Here is a 24,021-nt window from a genome sequence, read left to right as displayed (position 1 = left end):
AACGTCATGGTGGCTGAGGTCTGAGGCCTAGTAATGGTGGATCGAGTCTTTGAGGCGATGAGGACCTTTTTTAGCAATTCGTGACTCGTACCAGCGGCATCGGCAAGTGGGGCGACAGCACAGGAGAGGACAGAGTCTTAGTTTTCAGGGTGTAATCTCAAGATCTAGCCTTAATTGGTTGTGCCTGGCAGTGGCCTTGTTGAAGGCATTGTTTTGAGAGTACGGATTTTCTTCAATGTGAAAACTTAAGACCTATGATCGAGCGATGACGATGCTTGTGCATTGGTTCCTTCTTATAGGCGTCGCTTTTGGAGAATTTGAACTTCGGGTGTTGTCTTGGTGGTGGTTCGTGCTGCAGTTACAAGGAATCGATCACTGTAGCGGGATCTTTCATTTTCTTCTTCTTTTTGTTTTTGGGATGTGTGCATCTGTAATGTCTTTATGACATTTTGCTGTTGCAAAGGCTGGGTGTAATTGATATCTCCGGCATATTAATATACTACCTTTGTCAAAAGGACAAGATGTTCAAACCAGATCTATTGATTGCACTAATGTGCTAAGTTAGGGATCAGCCTCATGAAAATCTTATATTCCCTGAGGAGGTTCTACCACGTGGATCCAGTAACCGGTGGTCTCTGGCTGACCGATATTGCGCACCATCATTTAGCTATTGCGCTTCAGGAGATCTTCCTGATGTCGAAGAGGTTGGAGAGCCATCCTCCTTCGTCTTGGTTGGACGCCTTTATATAACAGCCTTGGTCGATGCCACTTTTCTCTGTTGATCATTTTGTCTTGCGCGTCGTTGAATTTTTCATTTTAGGTAGTGATATGTCTTATTATAGGAAAATCACAGGTGAGACATCTAAGGGAGCAGGTGGCCCAGATATAGGCCTCTCGTACGGCATACCTGCACAAATACATAGACAAACAAGGCTAACAATGATATGTGCAACAGAGGAATACGGTGAAACCACTTTCCCTCGTCAATATCATTAGATTCGTTATTGAAATATATTTTCATATGGTACATATGTTTGATATTATAAATAATTACTTTTATAATTTTGATAAAAGTTTACAAAATTTTATTTTAAAAATGACCGCTTAATTTTTATAAATGATTTTAATATTTGATATTTATAAAAATTAATTTATTTTTATACTTTTAAAGATATGAGCAGCGTTGGGTTTTATCACCGGCCGGTTGGACAAAACTAAACTTCGATGGAAGCGATGTACCCACCACTGAAGTTGCGGGTGGAGGGATGGTGCTACGTACAGAGCGAGGGGAAATTATCTTCACCGCATGTAGAGAAATACGCACATGTGATAATAGCCTGGAAGCTGAATTAGCGGCCTGCAAGGAGGGACTCGAGCTCGTGCTACACCGTACCGAGTTGCCCACTATGATCGAGATGGACTGCGTTGAAGCTGTCATGATGTTGAACGCCAGGACGATCGATCGCTCGAGGGTCCGTGTGATGGTGGAAGAGATCAAGAGGATGGTTGTTGATGACCCTAGGGAGATTTCTATTACTGCTATTAGTCGTTCGCAAAATAAAGTCAGCCATCCACTAGCTGCATATGGGAGGAGCACCCCTCGTACTGCAGTATGGTTGGGCTCAGGGTTGAGTGACATTGTAAAACTTGTTTTGGCTGATTTGCCTCCTTAAATAATAGAATCTCCCTTTACCCCGCAAAAAAAAATAGTTAGCACTCACCGCAAAGAAAAAATAAATCTTTGGCACTGCACACTAGAGACGAGCGAGCTTAAGCAGAACTGCAGAAGAGGGGCCAGAATCGTCACCCAAGTGGGAGGAGGAGGAGAACTATTTGGCCTTCACCAACTTCACTTTCCCCCGCCAATTCTCTGCCCCTTGCTGATACGTGACGCTCGCCCGCCCCAGCCGTCGCTACAACCTTTATTTACAGCTTCGCCTCGAGGCATCTCTGCACCATTGCTTTTTCTGCCATTTTAACCCCGCGCACGCCTCCTCTTCACTCGTCTCGTTATTCCCTCCTGTCCGTCCCGTTCCAGCTATACGCACCCTCCCTGCCTGTCTGTACTGCGCCGCCGCCGGCCGGTCTGGTCCTCAGCTCGCATCTCGGGGACATGTCGAAGGTTCGTGCCAGGATTCTGGGCTTAATTCCTTTGGATCTTGCTTTAGAATCCAACACGTATTGCTCTTATATATCTGCCCCTTTTGTGCACAGCCTTCTGATCTTTGCTCCTTGTCTGTACTCCCCTGCTCGAGCTCTGGTCTGCAGAACGCCATCCATATGCTGATCACGCTAGCTGTTTGGTTTTGCTGCAGAAAATTGTGGTGAAGCTGGAGGTGAACAGCGGCAAGGATAAGCAGAAGGCCATGAAGGCCGTGTCGGCGCTCGTCGGTACGAGCAGCACTATTTTGTTTTTTCGCATGGCTCGTGAGGAACAATAACAGCTACTAGCTGAAGCAAGAAAGGAACCGACGTTGGGTTCTGTCTCGTGTGTGCAGGCATAGACGCGCTGTCCGTGGACATGGCCGCCCGCAAGATGACGGTGATCGGCATGGTGGACCCGGTGGACGTGGTGAGCAAGCTGCGCAAGGCGTGGTCGGCGTCCATCGACTCGGTCGGCCCGGCCAAGGAGCCCGAGAAGGAGGGCGAGAAGAAGGACGGGGACGGCAAGAAAGACGGCGCCGACGCCAAGAAGGAAGGCGAGGGGGAGAAGAAGGACGGCGACGGCAAGGACGGGGCCAAGAAGGACGACGGCGAGGCGAAGCCGCCGCAGCCGACGGAGGAGCAGCTCATGGCCGAGCTCATGAACCAGTACAGATCGGCCTATTCGGCTTACCACAACCCCTACATGAACAGCCACTACGTGGTGCAGAGCATGGAGGAGAACCCCAACTCCTGCGCCATCTGCTAAGAACGCGACCGCTGCGTGATGTGATTGTGCCAGAGTACGTGTGGTACAAAGACGCTACCTGCTCTCTTCTGGCGTGTATGCCGTTTCTGTGCAGAATGCAGTTATGGGCAGGGAGGGCATTCACGTGGAAAACTTTGCTGTATGGGACAATTATACCTGTAATGACTTGTGACGGCAATTTTGTTTTTTAATATGTACTCTCTCCATTTACTTATACAAGACCACTGTAAAATATACGTATTGCATCTATATAAGGCCACCAACAGTAATCGAGACAAAAATTAATGATGTTTTCTCGTATTAGCAACTTGTTTAATACTTACATATGTGAAGATCCACTGATTTGCGGTTTGCGGCTTCAAACTACAAAATGGATTAGTCTCATGTTCTCTTTGCGAGGGATTAGTATCACGTTAACGATTATACTCCAACGGTGCATAAGTTGGACTCTCTCCGTCCTAAACTATTTGAAGTTTTATTCCCAAAAATAAATAAATTATTTGAAGTTTTAGTCTTTCCTTAAGTCAAATTTCTTTAGATTATTTTCTTCTTCTTTTTTCAAAAAGGAGGAATACCACGGCCTCTGCATCAAGCAAAAAAAGACTTCTTTAAGTTCGTTCAAGTTAAAGGGAACTATATTAACATCTACGCGCGCTATCAAATTAGTTTCATTAGATTTGCCATAAGATGTTTTTTTCATATTATATAATCCCTCCGTCCCAAAACAAGTCAGCGACACTTATTTTGAAACGGACGGAGCATATTTGATGTTGTAAATATTAGCGTCTATACATTTGGTCAAAACTAAAGAAGTTTGTCTTGGGAAATTTTTGGAACTTCGAGTAATTTGGAATGGAGGGACCAGTGGCGTAGTTTTGATGCCTCTTTTTTCTAATGCAATCTGGCTAAGCCAGTCATGTTAGATTTTACAGTTTGATATTCAAATCTTAATATAGCACATAATGCCAACCAAGAAAGAGTTGTAGCTGACCTCTCCATCTATGACATAAGAGCAAGAATGTATGTTGGTAATCAAGACAAAGAAACAAAACGAAGATATGTTAAGAAGAAGCCACTAGGAACAAACTGCCAAGCCGACACTGTTGAACATCTCAGTCGTGGATAAGCATAGCTAGCATTCTAGATTTAATTAATGTTCAAAAACTACATCATTGCACAGGAGATGCTGATCAAATTGGACAGCATATGAGCAGCCAATACCTTTCGCCCAGGATTGGTCCAATAGAATTAACCACGTCCAAGTAGCACTAGACCACTATCAGTGACCGAATGTACCATTTGGCACACTCATTTGGACCCAAATTCACAGTGGTAAGTTACACACATGTACGCAATGACCTAACTTAAAATTACCCTTCGTAAGAGTACTACAAACCATAATACAAACAGCAAAAACCAGGGACCGCCAGCAATAAGCCAAGCCAGACTCAACTGCTGCTTTCCAATGGAAGCGACATAAATGCATGAGATCACCTATTCTGGAACCATCGGGTCGGATACATTTTCTTTTTGAGCTAAGAACCGTAGAACAGTTGTTCTACGGAATTTTTCCTACATATGCATAAACTAACTGTTCTACGGAATTTTTCCTACATATGCATAAACCAGGTAAATATTTACAAGTACAAAGCGTCGAAAAAGAAAACGTTTAACCAATTCCAGCCCGAGGAAACATGGAGAAACAAGATGAGATGCTTAAATCAGGCCAGCAACATTACAGAATTGAAGGGGTTGTTCTTGAAACAGTCTGCATTCTTCTTTTTGATTCTGTGATCTAGAAGTTGCAGTTTATTTCTTTGCCTCCAAACATTCCAGCAGCCTGAAACAGAAACATCCATCTCAATATGGGGAGGTCACTTGTTGCATACAAAGGGAACTTCATAAAAAACTGAGAGTCCCCTGGAGTAAAAGCCATTTCTGCAGGGAACTGGGCATGGCATTCGGAAGTTGCAGGTCATAGGCAATGTTTTAACAAAAGCCATTTGTCCTACCGGAATAAAATGCTATGTGCTCCGTCCAATCGGGCGATCACGACGTTTCAGGCATGTGAGAGCTGTGAGCTCTGTACAGTGGAGCGCAGTGCGCAGATAAACACTGATTAGCGAAATCCTCAGAAGAAAAATTCAGGAAGGATACTACAAATGCGCGACTGTTGTCGTTTAGATCCTAAGGCTAGGAACGACAGGGTTTCAGAATCCGGACACTAACCAACCTACCTGCGAATCATTAGCGCGCGCGACTGCTTTGAGTGCCACTCAGATATCGTGTCTTCTGTTGGGGCCGGTGTCTCACAAAATTAACAGTGTCCTTGTAACAGTCACATTTATCTCACACTTTATTGTGGGCTGTTACACATATGACATATACATAGCATATATATATTTCAAAGAAAAAGATTTCCCATCCAGTGTCCAGCCCAATGGCACATGCATTTGGGCCAAAACAATATCTATACCGCTGTATTTTTTGACAAATGATGGATTTTATTAGTTCAAAAATGAAGCATCAAGAACATACAAACACAATGAATACACGCCCAGTCTCTACATGGTTAGGATGCACATAGACAACATCAACGCACGCACATAAAAACACACCGTCAAATAGCGAAGACATTAACAAATTATGCGTAAGTGAGTAAAAAGACTCAAGCGATCAAATCTGTGACCGACAAACTACAACAATGACCATATCCGCACCAACCATCTCATGACATCATACGGACGATGAGGTTCTGCAATAACATCGCCTTCAGGAAGGGAGCGAGGCTCAATCGCTGTCGTCGCTCGATCGAACCACCTAAGACCAGAATCTAGGTTTTCACCGAGAAGAAAACCAACCCAAGCATATCTGAGCAATGCCTTCAACGAGGTTCCCACAACCTATCACGCTCCGGCCACCGGACGACCGTCCAAGCTCCCACAATGGACCAAAGCCCACCTGGCACGTACGATTCGAGAGCCACGATGGACCAAAGCCCACCAGGCTCCCACAACTTATCAAGCTCTGGTCATCAGAAGTCCGTCCAAGGCATCCAGATTGGACCCCCACAATCGCCTGTCTCGAGGTCATCGGGCACCATGCCTGGTAGTCACCCGCTGCAGGCTGAATCCGGGTAGGGGTGGTCCCGATCCATCATGTCAGATGGCACTCCAACCACCACCCGATGTTGCAGGTAGAAGGCTCGTCATGGATGGCCATACCCTCAGCATGCACCTCAGCGACAATGAAGAGGGAGTAGATGTCTTCACCGTAAAATGGGTCTGGGCAGGGAGGCCTAAATCTAGAGCCTCCGGCCCGCGCCCGAAGGCCAACCGCCGCTGGCAAAGAACGTCAGCAACTTCTGACTAAGCATAACTTAGGACCGACCCCATCGCCGTTGACGCCATGCTGGTTTTCCCTCTAGTTTGTGGTGGCCATGGTTGTGTAGGACAAGCGCCTCTTCCAAGATTGGACATGACTCTTAAGGGGCATGTTTCTAGACGCTAAAATTTGAGCCTTGTCACTGTTTTATCTTTTTTTGGATATCCATCACTCAGTAAAACCTTTAAAAAATAAGGCGGTTGCAAGACTTAGGGGGCAAGCTTGTGGCCAAAGGAGGGCTTCAGATGGTTCTCAAAGTGCCTAGTCACCCTCCCTAGGCGCCCTTGGGCTATGGGCCCTCCTAGCCCAAGTTCAAGCCCCCTGGATGCTGTTGGGGAACGTTGCATGGAAAACAAAAAATTTCTACGCTCACGCAAGATCTATCCATGGAGATGCATAGCTACAAGAGGGGGAGATCATCTTCATACCCTTGAAGTTCGCTAAGCGGAAGCGTTTATCAACATGGTTGATGTAGTCGTACACCTTCACAATCCATCACGATCAAGTACCGAACGTTCAACACACGTTCAGCTCGATGACGCCCTCGCCTTCTTGATCCAGCAAGAGAGGCGAAGTAGTAGATGAGTTCCGGCAGCACGATGGCATGGTGACGATGTTGGTGAAGAACAATCACCGCAGGGCTTCGCCAAGCACAACGGAAACTTTGACGGAGGATAAACTAGAGGGCCGGGGTTGCCGGCACATGGCTTGGTGAATCTTGTTGGAAATATACCCTAGAGGCAATAATAAAATGGTTATTATTATATTTCCTTGTTCATGATAATTGTCTATTGTTCATGCTATAATTGTGTTATCCGGAAATTGTAATACATGTGTGAATACATAGACCACAACATGTCCCTAGTGAGCCTCTAGTTGACTGCTCGTTGATCAATAGATGGTTACGGTTTCTTGACCATGGACATTGGATGTCATTGATCACGGGATCACATCATTAGGAGAATGATGTGATGGACAAGACCCAATCCTAAGCATAGCACTAGATCGTGTAATTCGTTTGCTAAAGCTTTTCTAATGTCAAGTATCATTTCCTTAGACCATGAGATCGTGCAACTCCCGGATGCCGTAGGAATGCTTTGGGTGTACCAAACGTCACAACGTAACTGGGTGGCTATAAAGGTGCACTACAGGTATCTCCGAAAGTGTCTGTTGGGTTGGCACGGATCGAGACCACTACAAGAAATATGTCAACTAGTGACCTTCTGTCAGTGACCCTGGAAGAATTGGTCATAGATCTATGACCATTTCAGACCAGGTCAAAAGCTATTCGGGGGGCTCCAAACCCTAAACTATAACGACCATTTTGGTCAGCAAGGTCGTAATTTCCTTACACGAAATGGTCATAAAGCAGATAGCACTGGTCCGCTGCCTTATTTCTAGCTGATCACGACCAATATAGATGGTCATAACCTTGTAAATTGTGGTGGGTTGCTATGACTAGGCGCCACCTCATCAGTTTTGCCTATGTGTCATGTCCATGTGGCAATTTTTGCCCCAGGTTGTGAAGCAACCTATATTTCTGTCATTCCCAAAATTCCCAAACAAATCTCATAAATTCTTTGGGTCATATCTTCGTCAAATATGTAAAAAACCTTCCTTGCCTAGTTCAAAAATAATTCAACAATATTCATTTTTCTATTCTGTTCAAAATAACACTTTGTGAAGGAAGTACCACTTTGGCATGTCCAAATAGTATCCATTTTCTACGGTGCTTTCCTATGCTCAAATAGCCATCCTCCACCAAATGCCAACTCAATCCATTCATTATTTTGAGCCCGGCTTCAACATTCGTATTTATGTCCAGTGTGGTACTTTGCAAAGCAAATACCACCTAGGCACCTCCTTTTGAGCTGAAAATTTGTGAAGACGGTCTTCTTAGTAACTGATCATCCTCAGCCAAAACTCACGCCCATTAGCCATGTACATTTCCCGTAACGCTAATCAAACACTTCGCTGCTAATTCATGTTTGAGCATCGATCGGTCTCCTCGTGAGAATCTTATGTTGTAATTTTCTTCCTAGCACCTACCTGGGGAGTGCCTAACCCACTAGACATGCCTAGGCCGCCCAGAACACATGGCAACGCCACGGTCACGCGGTGACCACGCGGCGGGCATGCGAGTTTACGCGCTCTAGAGTTGGGGCCCTCGGCCACCGCACAAACCTCGACATATTGCCACCAAACCATGTATTTATGATTAAATAGGTACTTATGTAACTAGAAATGATTTTTGGAAAAAATAAATAGCAAACTATGAGGCAGCTGCAGTTCAAATTTGACCCGCTTGCAACTGAATCGGCGGAAATTTGTCTTTTTCACGAGAGGTGGATCAAAACTTTTTACACCCAACCATTTTGTCAATTGTGCATTAAATATGTCCTAGTATTTTAGAAAATTGATTTGGTCCAATTTTGCAACAATTATTTGGGAGGACCTTCACAAAAAAACCTCCTTTTGGGCACTCAAAAAATGGAAAATGGTTTTTTCGTCCAAAGAAAATGAAAACTTCCTTAGGCAATATTGTTTGCCATTCCAATATACACCCTTGTGCACAATATGAGATCATTTGGACAAACTATGCCATGAATATGGCCATAAGATTGATCATTTGGATTGAAAGCCATTGATCTCCACACGTGATAGCTCGTTTCTGAGAACACTTTTTTAAAATAATTGCCGTATTACAAGTTTGTTATTTTTCCTGGGAACTTGGCCACATATAATGACACAATGCGAAGGTTTCCCAATTTTTTGATTTTTTTGAATTTTTTATGCCCGTTTCAAAATGCGGTCAAAACGGCGGGAATGACCGTTCCTAGCTAGTGGTTGAATCTTGGAATTTTTTTGGTGTTTCTCTGATTAAATAGATACTTATGTACCTAGAAATGATTTTTGGAAAAAATAAATAGCAAACTATGAGGCAGCCGCAGTTCAAATTTGACCCGCTTCCAACTGAATCGGCGGAAATTTGTCTTTTTCATCAGAGGTGGATCAAAACTTTTTACACCCAATAATTTGGTCAATTGTGCTTTAAATATGGCCTAGTATTTTAGAAAAATGATTTGGTCCAATTTTGCAACAATTATTTGGTAGGTTCTTCACAAAAAAACCTCATTTGGGGCACTCGAAAAATGGAAAATGACTTTTTCGTCCAAAGAAAATGAAAATTTCCTTAAGCAACATTGTTTGCCATTCCAATATGCACCCTTGTGCACAATATGAGATCATTTGAACAAACTAGGCAATGAATGTGGCCATAAGATTGACCATTTGACTTGAAAGCCATTGATCTCCACAGATGATAGCTCATTTCTGAGAACACGTTTTTAAAAGAATTGTCGTATTACAAGTTTATTATTTTTCCTGGTAACTTGGTCACATATGATGACACAATGCGAAGGTTTTCCAATTTTTTGAGTTTTTTGAATTTTTTATACCCGTTTCAAAATGCGGTCAAAACGGCGGGAATGACCGTTCCTAGCTAGTGGTTGAATCTTGGAATTTTTTTGTTGTTTCTCTGATTAAATAGATTCTTTTGTACCTATAAATGATTTTTGGAAAAAATAAATAGCAAACTATGAGGCAGCCGCAGTTCAAATTTGACCCGCTTCCAGCTGAAACGGCGAAAATTTGTCTTTTTCATCAGAGGTGGATCAAAACTTTTTACACCCAATAATTTGGTCGATTGTGCATTAAATATGGCCTAGTATTTTAGAAAAATGATTTGGTACAATTTTGCAACAATTATTTGGTAGGTTCTTCACAAAAAAACCTCACTTGGGGCACTTGAAAAATGGAAAATGACTTTTTCGTCCAAAGAAAATGAAAATTTCCTTAGGCAACATTGTTTGCCATTCCAATATGCACCCTTGTGCACAATATGAGATCATTTGAACAAACTAGGCAATGAATGTGGCCATAAGATTGATCAACTAGCTTGAAAGCCATTGATCTCCACAGATGATAGCTCGTTTGTGAGAACATTTTTTTAAAAGAATTACCGTCTTACAAGTTTATTATTTTTCCTGGTAACTTGGTCACATATGATGACACAATGCGAAGGTTTCCAATTTTTTGATTTTTTTTGAATATTTTATGCCCGTTTCAAAATGCGGTCAAAACGACAGGAATGACCGTTCCTAGCTAGTGGTTGAATCTTGGAATTTTTTTGGTGTTTCTCTGATTAAATAGATACTTTTGTACCTAGAAATGATTTTTGGAAAAAATAAATAGCAAACTATGAGGCAGCCGCAGTTCAAATTTGACCCGCTTCCAACTTCAACAGCGAAAATTTGTCTTTTTCACCAGAGGTGTATCAAAACCTTTTACACCCAATAATTTGGTCAATTGTGCATTAAATATGTCCTAGTATTTCAGAAAAATGATTTGGTCCAATTTTGCAACAAATATATTATAGGTCCTTCACAAAAAAACTCAGTTTGGACACTCGAAAAATGATTAAAAATAGTTAGAAAGATCAGAAATGCATACAAATTGGTGCTCATCCATAAAATGTGGTCTAACTTGAGTGAAAATTTGTATAATGCCCTTTTGCAAAATATTTTTGATAGTTGCTTCACAAAATAGCTCTATCTTTAGTACTTGGAAATTATTTTAAATCACAGATTCTCAGACCAATCAGAACACTTCTCACGGATCACCCCACTCTATGTGATCTGAACCGTCCACACTAGGCGAATCCAACGTCTCTCGCTCACCTCTCAGCAGGCCAACCCAAACCCTAACTCCACTCCTCTCCCCTCTCTCCCCCGATTCAGATCCACTCGCAGCCGCCACCTACCTCCCGCCCCCGATTCAGATCCCGCCGCCCACGCCCGCGCGCCACCACACTCCGCTGCCCGCGCCCGTAGGACGTAAACCCCACGCCGCTCTTCCTCCGCCCGCCGACCCACCCCGTCCCTGGTGCCTCACTCGCCGCGCTCGTCCCGCCCTAACTCCCCTCCCACTCCAGCCGCCGCTGCCCCCTTCTCCCTCCCACCCACGCCCTGCGCCCTGCGCCCACGCCCCCAACCCCACCCCCCTTCTCCTTCCCTCAGATCTCGATCTGCCGCCGCCCCCAACCCCACCCCACCGCCACCATCGACGACCCTCACCGTAGACGAGGTCGAGGCCGACCCAAGATCGAGCCCATGCCCAGAGCCGCCCCCAAGATTCGTAGGCAACCCCACGCCAATCAGGACCTCGATCTGGATCGAGCAGGCGCTCTCCATCGACGGGGCTTGGGCTGGCCGGCGTCCCACGTTGACGTCCTCCTCCCTCCCGCTCCCGACAACGCGCTCGGTCTCCGCAGCCGGCCTCACCGCCATAGTCACAGGTACTTTTCCTCACCCTTCTCCCTTTCTTGGTCCTCTCCTCTCTGCTCTCTCTCACCCGTTTGGCTTTGACTCACTGGATTCGCTACTACTGGGAGGTGCATCGAGTGGGATCTGCGTGGAGATGGCGCGGGTGCTGGCGGCACGCGGGGCGCGGCACCCACTGTTGGGAATCGTAGCATAATTTAAAATTTTCCTACGCTCACCAAGATGCATCTATGGAGTATACTAGCAACGAGGGGAAAGGAGTGCATCTACATACCCTTGTAGATCGCGAGCGGAAGCGTTCCAATGAACGTGGATGACGGAGTCGTACTCGCCGTGATCCAAATCACCGATGACCGAGTGCTGAACGGACGGCACCTCCGCGTTCAACACACGTACGGTCCAGCGACGTCTCCTCCTTCTTGATCCAGCAAGGGGGAAGGAGAGGTTGATGGAGATCCAGCAGCACGACGGCGTGGTGGTGGATGTAGCGGGTCTCCGGCAGGGCTTCGTCGAGCTTCTGCGAGAGAGAGAGAGAGGTGTTGCAGGGGAGGAGGGAGGCGCCCAAGGCTGTGTGTTGCTGCCCTCCCTCCCCCCCTTTATATAGGCCCCCTGGGGGGGCGCCGGCCCAGGGAGATGGGATCTCCAAGGGGGGGCGGCGGCCAAAGGGGGGAAGGGGTGCCTTGCCCCCCAAGGCAAGGGGGAAGCTCCCCCCTAGGGTTCCCAACCCTAGGCGCATGGGGGGAGGCCCAAGGGGGGCGCCCCAGCCCACTAAGGGCTGGTTCCCTTCCACTTTCAGCCCACGGGGCCCTTCGGGATAGGTGGCCCCACCCGGTGGACCCCCGGGACCCTTTCGGTGGTCCCGGTACAATACCGGTAACCCCCGAAACTTTCCCAGTGGCCGAAACTTGACTTCCTATATATAATTCTTCACCTCCGGACCATTCCGGAACCTCTCGTGACATCCGGGATCTCATCCGGGACTCCGAACAACTTTCGGGTTTCCGGATACATATATCTCTACAACCCTAGCGTCACCGAACCTTAAGTGTGTAGACCCTACGGGTTCGGGAGACATGCAGACATGACCGAGACGCCTCTCCGGTCAATAACCAACAGCGGGATCTGGATACCCATATTGGCTCCCACATGTTCCACGATGATCTCATCGGATGAACCACGGTGTCGAGGATTCAATCAATCCGTATGCAATTCCCTTTGTCAATCGGTATGTTACTTGCCCGAGATTCGATCGTCGGTATCCCAATACCTTGTTCAATCTTGTTACCGGCAAGTCTCTTTACTCGTACCGCAATGCATGATCCCGTGACTAACGCCTTAGTCACATTGAGCTCATTATGATGATGCATTACCGAGTGGGCCCAGAGATACCTCTCCGTCACACGGAGTGACAAATCCCAGTCTCGATCGGTGCCAACCCAACAGACACTTTCGGAGATACCCGTAGTGCACCTTTATAGTCACCCAGTTACGTTGTGACGTTTGGCACACCCAAAGCACTCCTACGGTATCCGGGAGTCGCACGATCTCATGGTCTAAGGAAAAGATACTTGACATTTGGAAAAGCTCTAGCAAACGAAACTACACGATCTTTTATGCTATGCTTAGGATTGGGTCTTGTCCATCACATCATTCTCCTAATGATGTGATCCCGTTATCAATGACATCCAATGTCCATAGTCAGGAAACCATGACTATCTGTTGATCAACGAGCTAGTCAACTAGAGGCTTACTAGGGGCATATTGTGGTCTATGTATTCACACATGTATTACGATTTCCGGACAATACAATTATAGCATGAACAATATACTATTATCATGAACAAAGAAATATAATAATAACCATTTATTATTGCCTCTAGGGCATATTTCCAACAGTCTCCCACTTGCACTAGAGTCAATAATCTAGTTACATTGTGATGAATCGAACACCCATTGCGTCCTGGTGTTGATCATGTTTTGCCCTAGGGAGAGGTTTAGTCAACGGATCTGCTACATTCAGGTCCGTATGTACTTTACAAATATCTATGTCTCCATTTTGAACACTTTCACGAATGGAGTTGAAGCGACGCTTGATATGCCTGGTCTTCCTGTGAAACCTGGGCTCCTTCGCAAGGGCAATAGCTCCAGTGTTGTCGCAGAAGAGAGTCATCGGGCCCGACGCATTGGGAATCACCCCTAGGTCGGTAATGAACTCCTTCATCCAGACTGCTTCCTGTGCTGCCTCCGAGGCTGCCATGTACTCCGCTTCACATGTAGATCCCGCCACGACGCTTTGCTTGCAACTGCACCAGCTTACTGCTCCTCCATTCAATATATACACGTATCCGGTCTGTGACTTCGAGTCATCCAGATCTGTGTCGAAGCTAGCGTCGACGTAACCCTTTACGACGAGCTCTTCGTCACCTCCATAAACGAGAAACATATCCTTAGTCCTCTTCAGGTACTTCAGGATATTCTTGACCGCTGTCCAGTGTTCCTTGCCGGGATTACTTTGGTACCTTCCTACCAAACTTACGGCAAGATTTACATCAGGTCTGGTACACAGCATGGCATACATAATAGACCCTATGGCCGAGGCATAGGGGATGACACTCATCTCTTCTATATCTTCTGCCGTGGTCGGGCATTGAGCCGTGCTCAATTGCACACCTTGCAATACAGGCAAGAACCCCTTCTTGGACTGATCCATATTGAACTTCTTCAATATCTTGTCAAGGTACGTACTCTGTGAAAGACCAATGAGGCGTCTTGATCTATCTCTATAGATCTTGATGCCTAATATATAAGCAGCTTCTCCAAGGTCCTTCATTGAAAAACACTTATTCAAGTAGGCCTTTGTACTTTCCAAGAATTCTATATCATTTCCCATCAATAGTATGTCATCCACATACAATATGAGAAATGCTACAGAGCTCCCACTCACTTTCTTGTAAACACAGGCTTCTCCATAAGTCTGTGTAAACCCAAACGCTTTGATCATCTCATCAAAGCGAATGTTCCAACTCCGAGATGCTTGCACCAGCCCATAGATTGAGCGCTGGAGCTTGCATACTTTGTTAGCATTCTTAGGATCGACAAAACCTTCCGGCTGCATCATATACAACTCTTCCTTAAGGAAGCCGTTAAGGAATGCCGTTTTGACGTCCATCTACCATATCTCATAATCATAGTATGCGGCAATTGCTAACATGATTCGGACGGACTTCACCTTCGCTACGGGTGAGAAAGTCTCATCGTAGTCAACCCCTTGAACTTGTCGATAACCCTTAGCGACAAGTCGAGCTTTGTAGATGGTCACATTACCATCTGCGTCCGTCTTCTTCTTAAAGATCCATTTGTTTTCCATGGCTCGCCGCTCATCGGGCAAGTCAGTCAAAGTCCATACTTTGTTTTCATACATGGATTCTATCTCGGATTTCATGGCTTCTAGCCATTTGTCGGAATCCGGGCCCTCTATCGCTTCTTCATAGTTCGAAGGTTCACCGTTGTCTAACAACATGATTTCCAGGACAGGGTTGCCGTACCACTCTGGTGCGGAACGTGTCCTTGTGGACCTACGAAGTTCAGTAACTTGATCCGAAGCTTCATGATCATCATCATTAACTTCCTCCCCAGTCGGTGTAGGCACCACAGGAACATTTTCCCGCGCTGCGCTACTTTCCGGTTCGGAAGGGGTGACTATCACCTCATCAAGTTCCACTTTCCTCCCACTCAATTCTTTCGAGAGAAACTCCTTCTCTAGAAAGGACCCGTTCTTGGCAATGAAGATCTGCCCTCGGATCTGAGGTAGAAGGTATACCCAATAGTTTCCTTAGGGTATCCTATGAAGACGCATTTTTCCGACTTGGGTTCGAGCTTTTCAGGTTGAAGTTTCTTGACATAAGCATCGCATCCCCAAACTTTTAGAAACGACAGCTTAGGTTTCTTCCCAAACCATAATTCATACGGTGTCGTCTCAACGGATTTAGACGGTGCCCTATTTAAAGTGAATGCGGCAGTCTCTAAAGCATAACCCCAAAATGAGAGCGGTAAATCGGTAAGAGACATCATAGATCGCACCATATCCAATAGAGTGCGATTACGACGTTCGGACACACCATTTCTCTGAGGTGTTCCAGGCGGCGTGAGTTGTGAAACTATTCCACATTTCCTTAAGTGTGTACCAAATTCGTGACTTAAATATTCTCCACCACGATCTGATCGTAAGAATTTTATTTTCCTGTCACGTTGATTCTCGACTTCACTCTGAAATTCATTGAACTTTTCAAAGGTTTCAGACTTGTGTTTAGGTAGACATACCCATATCTACTTAAATCATCAGTGAGAGTGAGAACATAACGATATCCTCCGCGAGCCTCAACACTCATTGGACCGCACACATCGGTATGTATGATTTCCAATAAGTTTGTTGCTCGCTCCATTGTTCCGGAGAACGGAGTCTTGGTCATCTTACCCATGAGGCATGGTTCGCACGTGTCAAATGATTCGTAATCAAGAGACTCCAAAAGTCCATCTGCATGGAGCTTCTTCATGCGCTTGACACCAATGTGACCAAGGCGGCAGTGCCACAAGTATGTGGGACTATCGTTATCAACTTTACATCTTTTGGTATTCACACTATGAACATGTGTAACATCACGTTCGAGATTCATCAAAAATAAACCATTGACCAGCGGGCATGACCATAAAACATATCTCTCAAATAAATAGAACAACCATTATTCTCGGATTTAAATGAGTAGCCATCTCGAATTAAACGAGATCCAGATACAATGTTCATGCTCAAAGCTGGCACTAAATAACAATTATTGAGGTTTAAAACTAATCCCGTAGGTAGATGCAGAGGTAGCGTGCCGACGGCGATCACATCGACCTTGGAACCATTCCAGACGCGCATCGTCACCTCGTCCTTCGCCAGTCTCCGTTTATTCCGTAGTTCCTGTTTTGAGTTACAAATATGAGCAACCGCACCGGTATCAAATACCCAGGAGCTACTACGAGTACTGCTAAGGTACACATCAATTACATGTATATCACATATACCTTTGGTGTTGCCGGCCTTCTTCTTGTCCGCTAAGTATTTGGGGCAGTTCCGCTTCCAGTGACCACTTCCCTTGCAATAAAAGCACTCAGTCTCGGGCTTGGGTCCATTCTTTGACTTCCTCCCGGTAACTGGTTTACCGGGCGCGGCAACTCCCTTGCCGTCCTTCTTGAAGTTCTTCTTACCCTTGCCCTTCTTGAACTTAGTGGTTTTATTCACCATAAACACTTGATGTTCTTTTCTGATCTCCCCTTCCGCTGATTTCAGCATTGAATATACCTCAGGAATGGTCTTTTCCATCCCCTGCATATTGTAGTTCATCACAAAGCTCTTGTAGCTTGGTGGAAGCGACTGGAGGATTCTGTCAATGACCGCGTCATCCGGGAGATTAACTCCCAGCTGAGACAAGCGGTTGTGCAACCCAGACATTCTGAGTATGTGCTCACTAACAGAACTGTTCTCCTCCATTTTACAGCTGAAGAACTTGTCGGAGACATCATATCTCTCGACCCGGGCATGAGCTTGAAAAACTAACTTTAGCTCCTCGAACATCTCATATGCTCCATGTTTCTCAAAACGCTTTTGGAGACCCGGTTCTAGGCTGTAAAGCATGCCGCACTGAACGAGGGAGTAATCATCAGCACGTGATTGCCAAGCGTTCATAACGTCTTGGTTCTCTGGGATTGGTGCTTCACCTAGCGGTGCTTCTAAGACATAATCTTTCTTGGCTACTATGAGGATGAGCCTCAGGTTCCGGACCCAGTCCGTCTAGTTGCTGCCATCATCTTTCAGCTTGGTTTTCTCTAGGAACGCGTTGAAATTGAGGACAACATTGGCCATTTGATCTACAATACATAGTGTAAAGATTTTAGACTAAGTTCATGATAATTGAGTTCATCTAATCAAATTATTTAATGAACTCCCACTCAGATAGACATCCCTCTAGTCATCTAAGTGATACATGATCCGACTTTAACTAGGCCGTGTCCGATCATCACGTGAGACGGACTAGTCAAGATCGGTGAACATCTCCATGTTGATCGTATCTTCTATACGACTCATGCTCGACCTTTCGGTCCTCCGTGTTCCGAGGCCATGTCTGTATATGCTAGGCTCGTCAAGTCAACCTAAGTGTATTGCGTGTGTTCCGAGGCCATGTCTGTACATGCTAGGCTCGTCAACACCCGTTGTATTCGAACGTTAGAATCTATCACACCCGATCATCACGTGGTGCTTCGAAACAACGAACCTTCACAACGGTGCACAGTTAGGGTGAACACTTTCTTGAAATTATTATAAGGGATCATCTTACTTACTACCGTCGTTCTAAGCAAATAAGATGCAAAAACATGATAAACATCACATGCAATCAAATAGTGACATGATATGGCCAATATCATTATGCTCCTTTGATCTCCATCTTCAGGGCACCATGATCATCTTCGTCACCGGCATGACACCATGATCTCCATCATCATGATCTCCATCATTGTGTCTTCATGAAGTCGTCACGCCAACGATTACTTCTACTTCTATGGCTAACGCGTTTAGCAACAAAGTAAAGTAAATTACATGGCGTTATTCAATGACACGCAGGTCATGCAAAATAATAAAGACAACTCCTATGGCTCCTGCCGGTTGTCATACTCATCGACATGCAAGTCGTGATTCCTATTACAAGAATATGATCAATCTCATACATCACATATATCATTCATCACATCTTCTGGCCATATCACATCACATAGCACTTGCTGCAAAAACAAGTTAGACGTCCTCTAATTGTTGTTGCAAGTTTTTTACGTGGTTTGTAGGTTTCTAGCTAGAACGTTTCTTACCTACGTATGACCACAACGTGATTTGCCAATTTCTATTTACCCTTCATAAGGACCCTTTTCATCGAATCCGTTCTGACTAAAGTAGGAGAGACAGACACCCGCTAGCCACCTTATGCAACTAGTGCATGTCAGTCGGTGGAACCAGTCTCACGTAAGCGTACGTGTAAGGTCGGTCCGGGCCGCTTCATCCTACAATGCCGCCGAAACAAGAAACGACTAGTAGCGGCAAGAAGAATTGGCAAACTCAACGCCCACAACTGCTTTGTGTTCTACTCGTGCATAGTAACTACGCATAGGCCTGGCTCATGATGCCACTGTTGGGAATCGTAGCATAATTTAAAATTTTCCTACGCTCACCAAGATGCATCTATGGAGTATACTAGCAACGAGGGGAAAGGAGTGCATCTACATACCCTTGTAGATCGCGAGCGGAAGCGTTCCAATGAACGTGGATGACGGAGTCGTACTCGCCGTGATCCAAATCACCGATGACCGAGTGCCGAACGGACGGCACCTCCGCGTTCAACACACGTACGGTGCAGCGACGTCTCCTCCTTCTTGATCCAGCAAGGGGGAAGGAGAGGTTGATGGAGATCCAGCAGCACGACGGCGTGGTGGTGGATGTAGCGGGTCTCCGGCAGGGCTTCGTCGAGCTTCTGCAAGAGAGAGAGAGGTGTTGCAGGGGAGGAGGGAGGCGCCCAAGGCTGTGTGTTGCTGCCCTACCTCCCCCCTCCCTTTATATAGGCCCCCTGGGGGGCGCTGGCCCAGGGAGATGGGATCTCCAAGGGGGGCGGCGGCCAAAGGGGGGAAGGGGTGCCTTGCCCCCCAAGGCAAGGGGGAAGCTCCCCCTAGGGTTCCCAACCCTAGGCGCATGGGGGGAGGCCCAAGGGGGGCGCCCCAGCCCACTAAGGGCTGGTTTCCTTCCACTTTCAGCCCACGGCGCCCTCTGGGATAGGTGGCCCCACCCGGTGGACCCCCGGGACCCTTCCAGTGGTCCCGGTACAATACCGGTAACCCCCGAAACTTTCCCGGTGGCCGAAACTTGACTTCCTATATATAATTCTTCACCTTCGGACCATTCCGGAACCTCTCGTGATGTCCGGGATCTCATCCGGGACTCCGAACAACTTTCGGGTTTCCGCATACATATATCTCTACAACCCTAGCGTCACCGAACCTTAAGTGTGTAGACCCTACGGGTTCGGGAGACATGCAGACATGACCGAGACGCCTCTCCGGTCAATAACCAACAGCGGGATCTGGATACCCATATTGGCTCCCACATGTTCCACGATGATCTCATCGGATGAACCACGGTGTCGAGGATTCAATCAATCCGTATGCAATTCCCTTTGTCAATCGGTATGTTACTTGCCCGAGATTCGATCGTCGGTATCCCAATACCTTGTTCAATCTCGTTACCGGCAAGTCTCTTTACTCGTACCGCAATGCATGATCCCGTGACTAACGCCTTAGTCACATTGAGCTCATTATGATGATGCATTACCGAGTGGGCCCAGAGATACCTCTCCGTCACACGGAGTGACAAATCCCAGTCTCGATCCGTGCCAACCCAACAGACACTTTCGGAGATACCCGTAGTGCACCTTTATAGTCACCCAGTTACGTTGTGACGTTTGGCACACCCAAAGCACTCCTACGGTATCCGGGAGTCGCACGATCTCATGGTCTAAGGAAAAGATACTTGACATTTGGAAAAGCTCTAGCAAACGAAACTACACGATCTTTTATGCTATGCTTAGGATTGGGTCTTGTCCATCACATCATTCTCCTAATGATGTGATCCCGTTATCAATGACATCCAATGTCCATAGTCAGGAAACCATGACTATCTGTTGATCAACGAACTAGTCAACTAGAGGCTTACTAGGGACATATTGTGTTCTATGTATTCACACATGTATTACGATTTCCGGACAATACAATTATAGCATGAACAATAGACTATTATCATGAACAAAGAAATATAATAATAACCATTTATTATTGCCTCTAGGGCATATTTCCAACACCCACGTCGTCATAGCTGCTTGGAACCTCACCGCCGCCGAGACCATGCGCCAGGCCGCAACTTCGCAGCCGACTTCGCTGACAGGGGCCTACCGCTCAACATCCTCCTGTACGTACTACTACTCCCAATCATGCGCATCTGATAGTTCAAGTTCTGTCAGGGATTGCCAAGACCATTCAGGTTCAGGTTCAGCGAGATGGCTCTCTGAACCATGAGTAGGTAGTACAATGCATGCCTTGCCGGCTGACAGTAGTTGTGCTGCGGCTCTACTACTGTACCATGTGTTCCTACTACTAGCTCTAGTCATGGATGCTGGGTAGCTCCCTGTTTTCTCTGTTTTTATGTAATCCTAGATAGAACCATACAACTGTGGATGACAAACACTGCAATTTAATCTAAAATTGTCATCATGATCCTAGCAAATACTCCTCAAATTACTGTAAATTGTTGCACGATTAGGGGCTAGTGTAGATGCAAAATAAGGTTGCACTTTTAGAGGAGATAAGCCACTGATGTTCGGCTTGGTGACTGATGAGACCCCACGCTGCCTGGCACCAATCATCTTATTGTCCTTAGAACAAGTGTTGATTTATCCCTCCAATTACTACTGTCATTGAGATCTTTAATTCTTTTCTGTACTGTTAATTCAGATAACTGAATGATTTGAAGCACTAAGAATTGTCTCCGGAATCCAACTATTAAAATGAAGTCTTTTATTCAACTGGGACATGCATGCGTACATGTGCTTGGAAGATATATTCTGAATGTTCATCTCAGAGCGTGATGGGGCTTTTTCTGTCTTGTGCAGGTTGCTGACTTTGGTCTGGCCGAGATCCAGCACGAAGACGACACAGCCATGTGTCTACGCTGGTGATGGGGACTTTCGGGTACGAAGTCGGGTAGATCTGCCGAGTCAAGATGCGATTGATGATAAAAACTCATGCAATAGAGATATCATAACATTTCCATTTTGTTACATGTTTATATTTATTCAAATTCAGCTGTTTACATGGCGGAGCGGTCCACAGACGTTTCCTTCATGCAGCAGTTTAAGTTGCTTCCAATTAAATCTGTTGTGAATGTGTTATACATAATTGAATCTGAACAAAATTTATTCCTTCAATCCTATTCATGTTTGCTCGGTGCAGATTAATTGATTGTCTTAATGTTGCCAAAGCTAGCATGTTATCATGCCAATGTATTAAAATTAAGGGATATGAAATAACCCCCCTCACGGAAATACAATCGTATGCACCTTAGCATGGAAATACATCAAATTTGGATGAAAGGCAACATAAATGGCTTATTGATCCTATTCAAATTATACCATGACCTTATTCTGCATGTATTCAACTAGATCAAGTACAAGTACATTAGTTCGTTATATCTACTATTAATACACTGTCCAAGTCATGAATTTCCTGAACTGGTGCCTGTATATATTTGGGTGCTTGTCAATTAGAAAATGTCTTCATCTAGCCTTGTCTCATCATTAAATTTGTGATACATATTTGCTGAACATTTTTCTTCTCCTATGTTATTCAAGGAAATCTATATGATTTCTATTCTTGACATAAAAAGATGAGCTAACCTCTAGGTATATACAGATGCCACCTACAAGTGAATGCTGAGATACCATGTTTGTACTACGTGCCAGTGTAGTTGTACTGATACAAATACTACTTATGTACTTATGGAGTAGTAAATAACCTGTCATGTAATGTATACTAATTGGTGGATTGTACAGGGCAGCTCCTTGTCATGGGCGGCGCCGTTGTCGGCAGGGCCGTTTCTTCTTCGAATTACCACGCACGCGCATCTTGTTTGTTGCTAATCAACTAGTGATTTGGGTGATTTTGGGTTGCTGGTAGTTTTGCTTCTGCAATTTAATGCTGTCAATGCTCTTTCCCGTTTGGTGGATCAACTAATTGCTTACAAATCCAGCAGGCATGAATGCTTACTTTTACAGATTTGTTTGACTGACTTCCTCAAATCTAGCTCGTGTCTATTTGTTGGATGTGGATCAAGTCTCCCTATGTCGATGAGTTCTATATTCCAGTTCACCATGTTTCGCTTATGAATGAATGCGTTAGAAGTAGAACATAATCTGTTGCATTGGTGGTTACTTTATACATTTTCTGATTGGTCAATCAGCTAGTTAGCTACAGTTTACCTTGATCAGGGAATGTCGATGGTCAAATAATTTACGTCCATTCTCTAGATCTTAACATGTGGTTCTTGGATAGGTCCCTTTTGAACCGTTTTTTATCTGAATCCCATGAAGAAGTAAATGAGCCTAGTTTTTTTTAACAGGCATGCTGTCTTATTTAATCAGGGGGAAATTATTGCCTGGATAGGTGTTTTCTTTTGTGAAGTTAGTGGATGTTGATCAAGTCCCACTTTCCGTTGTATGAAACGTTTCTCCTGTTGTACTTCTTAAAAAGCTTTCTGCTGATGGCAGGAAGAAGAAGGCTGTTCACAAGAAGATGGCAGGAAGAAGCAGGCTGATTCGATTCGATCCTCAAGGTAGCCCTTCCCTTCCCCTTCTCTCTTCGATTCGATTTGATCTATGCACAAAGTTCACTAGTTTGGATGCATCATAGAACTTGTGGTGATGTTGTTTAGATTGCAGCAAGCAAAAATACAAGTGTTGAGCTTGTTAAGTGTTTTGTTACGGTGAAATCTGAACCATTTATTGAATAGTAGGATGGCCGACTTTCTATGATTATATCTTGTTGCTATGTTTTTCTTTTCCATATCCAAATCATGTCTATGAATTGGTGTGCTTGAAAACCAAGGAATGCTTCTATTCCTTGTCGGTGTTCTTTTTATTCTGGTATAAGATGAACCAGCTCGTTATTTGTTTGGTGGTTGGTTTGCATACATGTTCTTTTTCTGCAGAAATATGTTGTGGTTCCTTGCAAAGTAAATATGCTGTCAGATTTACTCTTATTTTGTTCCTAATCATTTTGTTCTATAACGTGCAGATGCTGGCCTTTCATGTTTCTTCGCGAGCATCGGGACAAAGAAGTTGGAAGAAGCATAGTTCTAGCTCATTGGAGCTAGTTCTGGGAGTAATGAAGCCCTTTAGGCTGATCCTATTTGTATGTGTGTTATATGATGTAGACTCTACACTTGTAGACTCATGTGGTAGACTCATGTGGTAGACTGTACACTTGTAGGGCTCATGTGATAATCATGTGGTAGACTGTACACTTGTAGAGTTGTTATCCAATTGTAAACTTGATGCTAATCACATTGTACGTATGTTATATGATGTAGCAGATTGCTTCTTGTTGTTACTTAAAGTATTGTGTCAGTTTTCTGTATTGGTATATTGAAATCTGAAGAACATGACCTTGATAGCAGGGTCCCACGAACCAAAACGCCACATTTGGGACCTATTTACCAGAATTTGACAATTGGGGTGCATAAAAAAAGAAAAACAAAGG

General features: G+C 45.0%; 2 protein-coding genes across 2 annotated transcripts; both read left to right on the top strand.

The window, feature by feature from the left end:
* Positions 1-1,870: 1,870 nt before the first annotated feature.
* LOC109766401 (heavy metal-associated isoprenylated plant protein 39) lies at positions 1,871-3,143 on the top strand. Its single transcript, XM_020325167.4, has 3 exons — positions 1,871-2,122; positions 2,316-2,391; positions 2,499-3,143. Exons 1-3 carry the CDS (start codon positions 2,114-2,116, stop codon positions 2,909-2,911), a joined length of 498 nt encoding a protein of 165 aa, XP_020180756.1. The 5' UTR covers positions 1,871-2,113; the 3' UTR covers positions 2,912-3,143.
* A 2,755-nt stretch (positions 3,144-5,898) lies between these two features.
* LOC109783431 (uncharacterized) lies at positions 5,899-24,011 on the top strand. Its single transcript, XM_073506122.1, has 5 exons — positions 5,899-6,047; positions 20,555-20,677; positions 21,378-21,456; positions 23,031-23,095; positions 23,557-24,011. The coding sequence occupies exons 1-5, from the start codon at positions 5,899-5,901 to the stop codon at positions 23,633-23,635; spliced, it is 495 nt and encodes a 164-aa protein (XP_073362223.1). The 3' UTR covers positions 23,636-24,011.
* The last annotated feature ends 10 nt before the right edge of the window (positions 24,012-24,021 follow it).

The sequence above is a fragment of the Aegilops tauschii genome, chromosome 1 (genome assembly GCF_002575655.3).
Source record: "Aegilops tauschii subsp. strangulata cultivar AL8/78 chromosome 1, Aet v6.0, whole genome shotgun sequence".
Classification (NCBI taxonomy): Eukaryota; Viridiplantae; Streptophyta; class Magnoliopsida; order Poales; family Poaceae; genus Aegilops; species Aegilops tauschii.
This window is presented reverse-complemented; position numbering and strand designations above follow the sequence as displayed.